This window comes from Anabrus simplex, chromosome 1, assembly GCF_040414725.1.
Source record: "Anabrus simplex isolate iqAnaSimp1 chromosome 1, ASM4041472v1, whole genome shotgun sequence".
NCBI lineage: Eukaryota > Metazoa > Arthropoda > Insecta > Orthoptera > Tettigoniidae > Anabrus > Anabrus simplex.
The window spans coordinates 246,487,532-246,501,835 of NC_090265.1; the positions used below are offsets into that span (position 1 = coordinate 246,487,532).

A 14,304-nucleotide genomic window follows, 5' to 3' on the forward strand; every position below is an offset into this window, starting at 1 on the left:
GTCCGGTCCATGCCTAACCTTACAGAAACGCTCTATCTTCCACCGTCTCCCTACTCTTGGCAACTCACTACCCGATATCAACATATTCACACCTTTTGTATCCTTCAAACAAAAAATTACAAGATTTCTTTGAAGTCCTCTCCAGGTTTCCATTTTCTTCCGTCCCTCCAACCCTCGACCTTTCTTCTGTCTAATTTCTGTAACCAACACTTGCCAGTTATCGTAACTGTTGTTACATTGTTGTTGTTAATAATTGTTCATTTATCATTGTTACTTAATATTGTTGTTTATACCATTGCTATCTGTTATACTTATTAAAATTATTATTATTAGTGTAAAATGGCCCTCCTTAGACTGTAATAAATAAATAAATAAATAAATATATATATATATATATATATATATATATATATATATATGCAATGCCCAAAAGTTTTCCATTAGCTTCTGCATGACCACAGTCATGAAATAGTGTTTGGAGACAATGGACTAAATTTCAGCAGTCTAGATAAGTACAGAAGATTTTCATTACGTTAATACTTATAAAATCATTATTTGCTTATACTTGTTTACATTATCACCTAATTCTCTATCATTGACATGTTTATGCAATGTAAACAATGCTGTACATATATACGCATGATTTAAGTGATTTGACAGAATCTGAGGATGTTCTTGTAGAACAAAACATGTCATTCTTTGTATAATAGTGTGTATTTTGACAGGTATGTTTAAAGTGTTATAATTTTTATTGAAATTTTTGTGTTTGACAGACTGGAATGTTTTTATGTTACATTTTACTAAGTCGACACTGGAAAGTATGGCTTCCTACTTAACACACAGGAATGTGTCATAACGGCTGGAACATGAGTTTCACGTTCTTAGTGTTGTGAATGGACTATTCTTACAGATGGTAGAGAAAAGCAACTTTTGCAGTTCATCACAGATGGTGTTCATGAAGTGAACCTAGAGAAATAATAGCCATATTTTTGCAATCTAGGAAGAGTGAAAGGACTCAGGTCAGAAACATAGGTCATATGAGACTCACCTTCAATTGCAGTGTATGGTGAGTGGCCAAACGTGCCGCTGTGTACCTTACACTAAAAGAACAGAGGTAAAGCTGAATCATAAAAGGCCAGGAGGGAAACATGGAGAAGGAGAAACCATGGGAAGGAGAGGGGAGAGAAGAAGGGGAACTAGGCGGAGCTGAGGGATGGGGGAAGGCCGGTGGCTGCTGAGAAGGAATACTGAAAATTTTATGAAGGAGTGAATTTTGATTTTTTTGACTTGTTATTTCTGAAAATAGAAGTTAGAAGGTCAAGTAAAATATTTGACTTTTTTGAAATGCTATCAAGATTATAGTTTGGATTGAAATACTGATCTAACTGTATAAAACAGCTTTCCATGATGTGATTTTAAGAATTTTCATATCCTATTTTAAGTCTGTAAATTTATGATAAGAATCACCCATGTGCTGTCCCACAGCCGAAAACCTGTTATATATCAGGACATTGAGATGTTCCAAGTATCTGATATTAAAACCCTTCCAATCTGACTGACATAAGATGAGCTACAACTATTGCAATTAAGTCTGTATGTGCCTGGTTTTGAAAAACTGTTGAAATTGTTTATAGATTTGGCATTGTGTAAAACGTATGCATTCCTGTTGTTGGTTTTAAAAACTACTTTTACATCATGCTTTTTAAAGATGTTGGTGATTTGGTATATCTGTTCGTTGTTGGACATAAAGGTGGAAAAAGAATTGTTGTTTGGTTTTTGTATTATCAAAGTGGTTGAGAGACAGTGTTTATCCTTATTGATTATTCTTTCTATAAAGAAACTGTTATATCCATTGGACTTGGCAATACTACAGATAGTGTTCAACTCATTTTTAAGGTCTCTTTTTTGACATTGGGATGTTGAAGACTCGGTGAACTTTACTATTGTAAGCCTTTCATTTGAGGATTTGAGGATGTGAAGAATCCTGATGGATTGTGGTAACAGTTTGGATGGGTTTCCTGAAAATCTTATATCTCAGTGAGCCTGGGTATCTGATAATGTTTAACTCTAAAAAGTTTAATTTTTGCCTGATTTTGGATTTTTCAGGTTGAAGAGGGTGATAGCAGCATCCATTATGCTCTCATTCATGATTACTGTGGTGTCATCTATGTATCTTGCCCAGAAAGGAATGTTGTCATAATAATAATAATAATAATAATAATAATAATAATAATAATAATAATAATAATGGTCCGTTACTAGACATTATATTTTAAAATAAATTTACTCATTCGGGATAAATATTTCAGATTCGCTATGGGAATCAACATCTAGATCATCTAACGGCTAAGCAGGCATCAATTTTTGGTAATGAGACAAAGTCTCTCATAGTGCATTGGCACTGCCGGTGGCTTCAAGTAGCCTACACAGTGGCCTCCACGGTATGCACTATCCATGTGTCTTGGTAGGTGTGCTAGTACCAACTGATGAGCCCAACCTAGCACACGGGGGCAAAACGCTGGCAACCAGGAATGAGTTTGCTGGAAAATTTATAATGTCCAATAACGGACCATTTATATTGGTGTTATAACTGAAGGCATTCAACTACACTTTCCAGACAAGAAAAATTACTATCTTTCTTCATACTGAGCACTTGAATCTTCGCTCCAACATTGCCTTCAGAAAAATCATAGGACTCTAGGATGTACACTGACTGACAGAGCAAATGCAACACCAAGAAGGAGTGGTCAAAACTTTATGCCAATTGCAGGGTAGACTGACGTCACTGAGGTATGCTCATGATGTGAAATGCGCTGCTGTGCTGCGCACGTAGCGAACGATAAATGGGACACGGCGTTGGCGAATGGCCCACTTCGTGCCGTGATTTCTCAGCCGACAGTCATTGTAGAACGTGTTGTCGTGTGCCACAGGACACGTGTATAGCTAAGAATGCCAGGCCGCCATCAACGGAGGCATTTCCAGCAGACAGACGACTTTACGAGGGGTATGGTGATCGGGCTGAGAAGGGCAGGTTGGTTGCTTCGTCAAATCGCAGCCGATACCCATAGGGATGTGTCCACGGTGCAGCGCCTGTGGCGAAGATGGTTGGCGCAGGGACATGTGGCACGTGTGAGGGGTCCAGGCGCAGCCCGAGTGACGTCAGCACGCGAGGATCGGCGCATCCGCCGCCAAGCGGTGGCAGCCCCGCACGCCACATCAACCGCCATTCTTCAGCATGTGCAAGACACCCTGGCTGTTCCAATATCGACCAGAACAATTTCCCGTCGATTGGTTGAAGGAGGCCTGCACTCCCGGCGTCCGCTCAGAAGACTACCATTGACTCCACAGCATAGACGTGCACGCCTGGCATGGTGCCGGGCTAGAGCGACTTGGATGAGGGAATGGCGGAACGTCGTGTTCTCTGATGAGTCACGCTTCTGTTCTGTCAGTGATAGTCACCGCAGACGCGTGTGGCGTCGGCGTGAAGAAAGGTCAAATCCGGCAGTAACTGTGGAGCGCCCTACCGCTAGACAACGCGGCATCATGGTTTGGGGCGCTATTGCGTATGATTCCACGTCACCTCTAGTGCGTATTCAAGGCACGTTAAATGCCCACCGCTATGTGCAGCATGTGCTGCGGCCGGTGGCACTCCCGTACCTTCAGGGGCTGCCCAATGCTCTGTTTCAGCAGGATAATGCCCGCCCACACACTGCTCGCATCTCCCAACAGGCTCTACGAGGTGTACAGATGCTTCCGTGGCCAGCGTACTCTCCGGATCTCTCACCAATCAAACACGTGTGGGATCTCATTGGACGCCGTTTGCAAACTCTGCCCCAGCCTCGTACGGACAACCAACTGTGGCAAATGGTTGACAGAGAATGGAGAACCATCCCTCAGGACACCATCCGCACTCTTATTGACTCTGTACCTCGACGTGTTTCTGCGTGCATCGCCGCTCACGGTGGTCCTACATCCTACTGAGTCGATGCCGTGCGCATTGTGTAACCTGCATATCGGTTTGAAATAAACATCAATTATTCTTCCGTGCCGACTCTGTTTTTTCCCCAACTTTCATCCCTTTCGAACCACTCCTCCTTGGTGTTGCATTGTCACTGTCAGTCAGTGTATTTTAGAGCTTCATCATAAAATTGCATGAAACTCCCCTCTAATTTTCTCCTCTTGAATTATTACACTAGTGTCCAAAAGTTAAGCATAAGTTACGAGTAACCAGGGCAACAGGAAATAGACCGGAAATCACACGACGTATGCACCTACCAACCTTACGTGTTCGCTCTGTATACGAAAGGAGTGCTCCCTGCTTTGACTAGTGGCGTAACCGCAAAGTAAATACAACTAGTACCTTTGCCCCATATTCCCTGAGTCATGTTTGGCCTGTTATAGTGTGCGGAGTGTAGCCTCGTGGTGAACGTGACAACATAATGGCACAACGACTGCCTGAAAGCAGGCCAGACACAGACCGAAGTCGCCGTATCCTTGAATGTGCCACAAAGTGTCATTTCCAGGCTTTGGAGATGATTTTGAGACTCAGGAATGTTAGTCGTAGGCCATTACCAGGTCGACCAAGGATAACTACCCCACAGCAGGACTATTATTTATTATTATTTATCGTATGATGAAAGGAGGAATATCAGCTATTTACAAATTATGTACAAAAACACACACACAAAAGTTCATAAAATTATTCACAATACTATGTCCAGATGGTTAATCCACTCAATGGCTTCTTGTGTTAGGTTGTGGAGATCCTTCATTGAGCCTCTAAACACTCTGAGGGGACATTCAAGCACTATGTGATCCATGCAGTCGCAATGAGGAGAGGAGTTCCATCCCCACTTGTACAGTATTGCTCTGCATCTTCCTTGGCCAGTCCTTATCCTATTCAGTACATACCACTGTCATCGAGGTGAATGAAAGCCTGCGGGCTGCTTCCAAGGAGTTTTAATTCAGTAATGATGTGTCAGGGAGTTTTGGCTCTGCCACTGATTGTTCCATACATCTAGTATTTTGAAGTGATTGTCTTGCAAGTTTATTGCTGTCCACCATGATGGTTGTCTGGACTTTAATCGCTGTGGCAATGATACTGGATAGAACTGAATGTATTGGTAACAGTGGGTTGTTTTCAATTTTCTTCCATGTGTTCAGCAATGACTGAGATCTTCTTAGGGGTGGGGGTGGAATGTTACTTAGAACTGATAGCCAGTGAGTGTTAGTAGACTGAATACATCCTGTGATGAGGCGCATTGCTTGATTGAGCTGCATGTCAATTATTTTGGTGTGAGCACTGTTTAACAACGTAGAACAGCAGTATTCTGTAACTGAGTATGAAAGAGCCAGAGCTGTGGATGTAAGGACTGATGCATTGGCACCCCAGGTGGTCCCTGTTAACTTCTACAATATGTTGTTCTGGGTTTTAATTTTCGCTGCTACATTCTTGAGATGCATTTTGTATGTCAGTGATCTGTCCAGGGTCACCCCTAGGAATTTAGGGTTACTGCAGTATTGGAGATTCTCATCTCTTAAACTGACTGTAGGATTGTAATTTGCATGTTTGTTCCGTAGATGGAAAGTTGATACAACTGTCTTTTGAGGATTCGGTCGAAGAGAATTATGTTTGAAGTATTCATCCAATATCTTCAAATCTGCTGTTAATGTTGCTTCAGCTTCGGGGAAGCTTTGATCCTGGGCTATCAAGGCAATATCATCAGCGTAAATAAATTTCTTGGACTTGGTATTTATAAGATCGTATGTGTACAAATTAAAAATGAGTGGAGCCAGCACAGAGCCCTGTGGGAGCCCATCATTTATTTTGTGCACCCTACTTGTAGAGTTTTCTGAAAACACGTGGAAATACCTATTGCTCAGCATATTGCCTATTAGAGTGGTTAGTTTCTGACAAGGGATGACACTAATGAATTTGAGCAGCAGTTTGTCATGCTAAACGGTATCATAAGCAGCAGTTAGATCTAGGAAGACACCCATGTTTATCAGCTTCTTCTGAAAGCCATTTTTGATATGAGTTGCTACTGCTAGCACCTGTTCCTCACATCCTCTTCCTGGTCTAAATCCATCTTGTTCTATAGGGACAACCTTGTTGATGGCTGTGGAAATTCTATTGTGGATCAGTCTCTCTAGCAGCTTGAATGTGACACTAAGGAGTGCAAGAGGGTGGTAGTTTTCAACTTTTGAACGGTCTTTGTTTGGCTCTAGTATAGCAATGATCTTGGTTTTCTTGAATAGTGGAGGCAGATGACCTGTTTCTACAATGTTGGAAAAGAAGGTGTTCAACCATCAACCATCAACAGTGTAACAGAAATTTGGGGTAAATGCCATCAATATCTGCTGCCTTTCCAGGTTTCATGCACTTCAGAGCTTCTATAGTCGCTTCTAGTTTAAATGGGGCAGAGAATTTAGATGATTGTGGAGCTGACCTTTTCCTTTTATTCAATCGATGTCTGACTTCTATTATGATATGTTTTTCCTTTCTTGACTTGGAGGTAGTGATCATGTGTTTGGCCATATCATCTAAGTTTATGTTACATTTTTGCCTGATAGTATTTTTTGCTGTATCCAGTTTCCAGATTAAGGACCAGGCCTTTCTGCTGGAGTGAGTATGGTCCAAGGATTCTACAGTTTCTTGCCATTTACTTTGTCTGTTTTCATTTAGTGATTGTAGAAGGACAGAGGCAGTTGCAGGATCACCATTGTCTTCATATTCCTTGAGAAGCTTTTTGCTGTCTTCATTCCAGCCAGAGATGTACTGTTTGTGGTAACCTCTTGGAATGCATCGTTTTGCTGCACCTTTTAGTATACCAATAAATCTGCTGTAGTTGTTGAAAGTGGGCTTTATCCATCTTATATTGGAGTCAGTCTGCTTTGAAAATTCTGTCCAATTTGCTTTGTTGAAGTTCCATCATGGTTTCGGGTAGGAGAGGATAATGGGTATGAACAGACCTGTCTGGAGAATTACTGGCCGGTGCTGGCTGTGAGAGAACCTGTCTAGTACTGTGTGATGTACCGCATTGGGAATGTTTGGAGACTGTGTAATGAAGCACAGGTCAGGTGTATAGCCATGATTCCATCGTGCAGAGATAAAAGTTGCCTTGTCTTTAGCATCATAAACGAGTTTGAGGTTTTTTGTATCCATCCAGTCAACAAGTTTTTGTCCATTTTCATCACACTCCTGATATCCCCAGAGAGTATGATGGCTATTGAAGTTTCCAGCGATGATGCTTGGATGTTGCAGTGAGGGTAGGGGTGGAGAAGGCCAGATGAATCCTGGTGGTTTGTATAAGTTGATTATCGTCAGGTTACCCACCTTAACTGTTGCTGTAAAGACATTGTCATCTGAAGTTGATGGCAGGACTTCGTAGTTGCTGATGTTATTTCTTATATAGGTTGCTAATCCATATTTGGGGATGATTGTTCATAGCCACAAGCTTAAACCCTGGAATCCTTCCTCTGCTGTAAAGCTGTAAGTCATCTTCAGCATGGGTTTCTTGGAGTAAGATGATGTCAATTTGATGATTCTTCAAGCTTTTGCTCTGCTTATACTCTCTCCGTTGAGTTGGTAAATTTGTATTGATGGTCCAATCTTACAAACTTGAGGGTCCTGAGAAGGACCTATTCGGGTATTATTTCTTCTTAATCTTTGACCGAGAGGTCGTTTAAGACAGTTCTGTCTCATCGTGATTATTGTTGTTCACTTAGCACCACCCGGGGGACATGTACAGGGCAATGAAGAGGTAAATTCTGCGGATGTGAGCAACAGTGGACCCCCACAGCAGGACTGATATCTGGCCTTAACCGCCCGACGAAATCTGAGTGCACCTGCAAGACAATTGTCGGCAGAGCTTGCAGCCATCTCAGGGGTTGCCATTTCCTGGCAAACTGTGTACCTGAGGCTCAGAACAGCAGGGCAGTTTGCCCGACGTCCAGTGGTGTGCGTCCCGCTCTCTCCAGCACTATGGAGCGATCAACATCGAAATTGGACCATGAATGAATGGAGGCATGTGCTCTTCACAGAGGAATCATGCTTCAGTTTGCAGAACGATTCCCATCACACATTAATCTGGAGAGAACAGAGAGCCGATACAACCACAGGAACATTGTGAAACGGGACCAGTATGGTGGTGGTGGTGGTGGTGTCATGGTGTGGGGCGGCATCATGTTGAATGGCCATACGGACCTGCGCATCTTCATGGGTGGTCCAAGGAACACTGTTAACGCTCAGAGATACAGAGATGAGGTACTGTGACCACATGTTCAACTCTTCAGAGGTGCGGTTGGTCTAGACTTCCTCTTAATGGACGATGATGCCCGACCGCACCGCACTGCTCTGGTGGATGAATTTCATTGCATGGACTGGCCAGCGAGGTCTGCGGATCTGAATCCTATAGAACATGCCTGGGATGCATTGGGGAGGTGAATTGCATCCCGTCAGCCTCCACCAAGGACCCTCCAAGGCCGCATTGCCCTTTCGGAGGAATGGGATCGACTGCCACATGAGCTCTTGGACCATCTGATAGAGAGCATGCCACATCACTGTGAAGCATGTGTGGCCGTTAGCGGTAACTATACACCCTATTAACAGCATATTTTGTTGTGGAAGACATTGCCAAGTTTTGTTAGTTGTTGTCAAAGGTGTACCTTATCGGGCGAATTGGCCGTGTGGTTAGAGGCGCACAGCTGTGGGTTCAAATCCCACTGTCGGCAGCCCTGAAGATGGTTTTCTGTGGTTTCCCATTTTCACACCAGGCAAATGCTGGGGCTATACCTTAATTAAGGCCACGGCCACTTCCTTCCAACTCCTAGGCCTTTCCTATCCCATCGTCACCATAAGACCTATGTGTGTCAATGCGACGTAAAGCCACTAGCAAAAAAAATAAAATAAAATGTACCTTAGCTGTGTTGTTGTGTGACTTATGGTGTGTGAGTCAGCTTCCGTATGTTCAGCAATCCACCTGACATTCCTATCAGGCGGTATGGCCTCGTTTAGTGATTATGCTTAACTTTTGGACACTAATGTACATTTTTAAAATTGAAAAATAAAGGTCATCAACAGGTAATAAGGGGCACATCATTCTTCCCTGAAATATGAGACATCTCATATAATACAGGACAAGTGACAACCCTACTTGACAGTGACCTCATAATATAAAAATATAAGTTTGTAAATTTATATATTTTTGATAAACAATGGATATATAATTAATCAACACTTACATCTTTTCTGTTGTTTGAACAGGCATATTGGATAATGACATCATTCTGGCGGGACGAATAATACTAATTTCTAATGTTGTTTTATACATCGGGCCATCAAAGCAAGGGAATAACCTTCGTGCATTGTTTGGCCGCATCTGAGTGGCTGCAAACCATCTGAAAAATAAGCCCTTATCATTATCCTTTATAACTCATAACACAGCTGAAATACACAAGAAAAGAACTTCATGCTCATTACAGTGTGTTTACACTAAGTTATAATTTGATCAGAAAATACATGAGTGATATTACATATCTACCAAGGATGCTAAAAAAGGGTTGTTTTTCAGAATGAGAAGGGCAATAGAAGGGCATTAGAAGGCAGTAGATAACGTGGCCAGTGTATCCACTGCGTGTTGCCGTACAGATGAAGATTAGAGGAAGATGTTGAATTCCATCAGACCTCAGGTATGGGGTACCATGGTCAAAGTCTCTTGTAACACAAACTTGGGTGAAAATGGAGCTCCAGAGAAAACACTGAAATAAGAGTACGAAGGCCACAGCACCACCAGAACTACTACAATGCAACTACAACACAGTTATTCTTTTTTAAATTCAGAGACAAGATTACTAACTACCCAAAATAAATTAAACCGAAATGAGAAGAATAAAGGGATTTAGGAAAAAGGTCAGTAATGAACTAATGATAAATATTGGCTCCCTATTACTAACGAGGATTACGATGATACATGAGTAAAAGGTAAGAGTGGAGAACCCAAGATCAGAACTTAAAAAAATAAACACGCAAGGTCAATTTACCATTCAAAACATAATCAAAAGGTAGAAGAAGTATATATTAAAAAGCTTGTACCAAACTTCCCTCCCAAAAGTGATAGGAACCAGGGTAAACCCTGGTAATATATCAGAGGTTACATGATGCGTATGTATATCATGAAAACCAGAAGTAGACTGCAAAATGGCTCCTCCAACAGAGCACAAGGGCATCCAGACTCCTGTTAATAATAGGAAGAAAAGGGGGGAATACACCAATCAGGTACGTTCCATAACACAGGGCTAAACAGAGAAAGATCTCTATAGCTCTGTTAACATATTAAGGTGGACATGACTTACAGTAATTCCAATTTTAAAATACCGTTACACCATCAACTTGCTCTGCAAAAGCCCTCTTTGCCGCAGTTGATTTCTTTCTTGAAGTACGTGACCATACCAGCACAGAGAGCTTTCCTTCATCTTCTGTATGAGTGAAGCCACTCCATATCACCTGCATACTTGGTCACTTGTCATATGATCAAGTAGTGTCAGATCAGATATCTACCATAGGATCCTATGGCTTTTGCAGAGCAAGTCAATGGTAAAGGATCAGTATGAAGATCGAGGCAGCACTGCCTTCATATCCTCCACAAAGACCTCAGGGTTGCAAGCCTACACCCTGATCAGGCCAATGATTGTGCCAAATGGTGAATTAGATCTCTGTGAAATGTTCAAAAGAATGGTCATAAATTAGTACAAAACCAGTGAATTGATCTTCACTTTGACCAGCCTGTACACCAGTGGCATTCCAGATTCATCTGGCTTGAGGACTGATTGTTTGTGTTTGCCCCAATAGCCTCCTCTTCACGCACGCACACACACAGTAGTGGGATTAGTGTCAGAAAGGTCATCCAGCCGTAAAACAGGGCCAAATCCATATATATATATATATATACAACACAGTTCACACTCATGACCCCACAAGGGCGTGGGGAAAGTGGAAGAAAAAGAAGAAGGAGAACAATTCACATTGTAAGCTTCATAACCTGTACTCCAGTGGCATTTCAAAATAAAATGGTGTCCGGTCTGCATTACCAATATGCGAGAGTACATACAAATTTTTCTGGTGCAAATCGATGAAAAGAATCTATAGTCTTCCTAATTGGCTGGAAGAGGTTGCACAATGTTTGTTTCCAGAGTTCTTTGTCTTCTGTTAGAGGAACATTTGGAGCTCCATTGACAAGACTTCAGACCAACTGTACTCAGGGCTCAGTTGGTTTGAATAGTATCAGTTACATGGATAGATTTTTGGAGCAAGAAGTCAACCAGTTTGTGACATGTGAAATACTTGTCTGTCTAAATACATGATGCCGGTGGCATTGTCTTACAAAGGTGAATGACAGCTGATTCTCCAATGCCTACATCCCCAATGTCCTTAGAATTAGGAGATGATATTCTTTTCTCCTGATAAACACAAACGTCAAGCAGTGATCTTGATGGTGATGCCAAAACAAAATTCTTCATTTCAAAGGGGTTAGGTTTTCCTTTTATATACAGCTTGAGAGAAGTATTTCCTGTAAAGGGAATCATTTGTCCATCAGTTGACATGTGTTTGGATTGTAGCAGCATCAAGCAGCCCGAGGGAACAGCATCTAACAATGGTTAAAGTTTCCACAGCTTATCTTTATCTCACTCCTCTTGCATTACAGCATTGTCATTGACACATATGAAATTTGTTCCGCTGTCAAAATATCTTTGCCTTGAAATAGAACTAGCAGTCATATGAACCCTGATGCTCCTCTTCCAGAACATTCTAATTTGTGGGTAATTTAAACTAGACTTAAGAATTCCAGTACTAATAAGTTTCTTATTTTCACCCTTGGTTACTCTTTCTACTATTCTGCACAGATCATAAGCCATTGTTCAAGGCCATTGTTTCACAAATGTCTTCAGTCACATTGTTGAAAGTAATGAATGGCAGACCACTCTGCCCTATTATGAACACCGTCCACTGAAGGATGAATATCATCCCCAATTTCTTGATTTTGAAACTGGTAGTGTTTTCTCCATTTGTCCGACTCATTGGCTGAATGGTCAGCATACTGGCCTTCGGTTCAGAGGGTCCCAAGTTCGATTCCTGGCCGGTTTGGGGATTTTAATCGCTTCTGATTAATTCTTCTGGCTCACGGGACTGGGTGTTTGTGTCCGTCCCAACACTCTCCTCTTCATATTCAGACAACATAACACACTACCAACCACCACAGAAACACGCAATAGTGATTACATCCTTCCATATAGTGTTGGCATCAGGAAGGGCATCCGACCGTAAAACAGGGCCAAATCCACATGTGCGATGCAGTTCACACCCGCGACCCCACAGGTGTGGGAAAAAGCTGTAGGAAAAGAAGAAGTGTTTTCTACATTTGTGAAAGCGTATATTGTTCTTGGAAGAAACAGACGGCCGAATAATATTCCCTCCCAACTCATTTTCAGTAATATCACATGGAACACCATTCACATCATCCTCCCTTTTAACCACTTCCTGATTCTTCTCAACATCAACCTCATATGATACAATATCAAGAAAGGAATGATTTAAAATGTTGTGTTCAATATTATTCCCATCTTCAAAATCAGAGACATTGCCATTTTCAATAAAATCCAGAGATTTGTCTGCAGATAATGTATTCCTCAGTGGCATTCTCTCTGTAAACAAAATAAAATTGTAAAAATAAAGATTAAATAACCTAATTTAATCAGTTAGAGAAAAGATTGAATGAAATAATACTTAGAAAACACTAACTTGAAGCCTGATGTCCTCATTGGAGGACAAATTTTTTGATGATGAATATAAATCAGAATGTCTTAAATAACCTTCAAAAAATCAAGGACTGAGAGAAAACTACAAACACACCATATGAATAGAGAAAGATTGAGTACCAACAATTGTACACAAATAATATCAATAATTTGCTGTGGAGTAGCACATACTGTAGGTAAACAATGTGACTTGTGATGTAAAATAAATAGATCCCATCTATTTCAGTTGAAAATTCTGTTACCAGAGGACAGCCTAACAGTCTTCAAAGGAGTACAGTTGGTCTGAAGTCTTATCAATGGATTTAAGACTGAAAATTATGATAAAACCCAATGTCTCATTTGAAGACTGTTAGACTCTCCTCTGGAAACAGAATTTTCAACTGAAATAAGTGGAATACATCACAAGTCACATTGTTTACCTACAGTATGTGCTACTCCATAGCAAATTATTGATATTATTTGTGTACATTTGTTCGTACTCAATCTTTCTCTATTCATATGGTGTGTTTGTAGTTTTCTTTCAATTGTTCATACTTTCTCTATTCATATGGTGTGTTTGTAGTTTTCTTTCAGTCCTTGATTTTCTGAAGGTTATTGAAGATGTTCTGATCTGTATTCATCATTGTTATATCCCAGTAGAATGCGCGCATGTCGACCACAGCATTTATATAGAAACTGTGTTATTCTTTGTAGAGGTTGCTTTATGTCAGTGTATCACGAGACACTTTTCAGTACAGTGTTTGTGTAAGCAAGGTGTTCATGTTTAATTATAAATGTCATTCGTGTATGGTCATAACAATTGGCGACGAGGAAAAACTTTCAAAACGTCCGAGGAAAATGATAATATTGTGTCTGAATACAAATATGTTCTGCGATTAGTGACTGAACGGGAATACGACTGTCGTGTTATGTATATAACCTCAACTACGTACATGTCATATTCCTAATCTTCAATTATTTTTGTGGGAAACATAACTCAAACATTTCTCCATGGATGCAGACCAGTTCAAGCAATTTTTGGCAGCAATGCATGCCAATTAACAGGCACTCTTAGATCAACTGAGAACTCAAGCACCAGTTCAATGTACTCAACCTATTATTAATTCCAATACATTTCTAATTCCACCCTTCGAATGTTTCAACCCACAAGCAGAGAACTTTCAAAATTACCGGCAACGTTTCGAAAACTATCTATAATTGAAAAATGTGTTCACCAACAAGAAATACGCTGCTCAGATGCTAATTAATTCGATTGGATCTATGAGTTATAACACATTGCATTAGTGGCACCAAAAACACCTAGTGATTTCAATTATGACAATTTAATTGAAACCCTAGAAAAACATCTTTGTCCTAAGAAGAATGTTCTGGTAGCCCAACATAGGTTTTTATCCACTTACCAGCTTGAAAATCAACCTATTGCTGACTATGTTGCTACATTAAGGCATGCTACAATTGACTGCGACTTCAATTCTACATGTGAATGTAAGG

At 40.9% G+C, this 14,304-nt stretch overlaps 1 protein-coding gene across 1 annotated transcript in view; it reads right to left on the minus strand.

Annotated features, from left to right (window-relative positions):
• LOC136886353 (aminopeptidase N) overlaps positions 1-14,304 on the minus strand; it is a 305,995-nt gene that overhangs the window by 188,870 nt on the left and 102,821 nt on the right. The window contains exon 5 of the mRNA XM_067159096.2: positions 9,244-9,399. Within this exon, the coding sequence (XP_067015197.2) occupies positions 9,244-9,399 (156 nt within the window). The remainder of the gene's footprint in view (positions 1-9,243; positions 9,400-14,304) is intronic.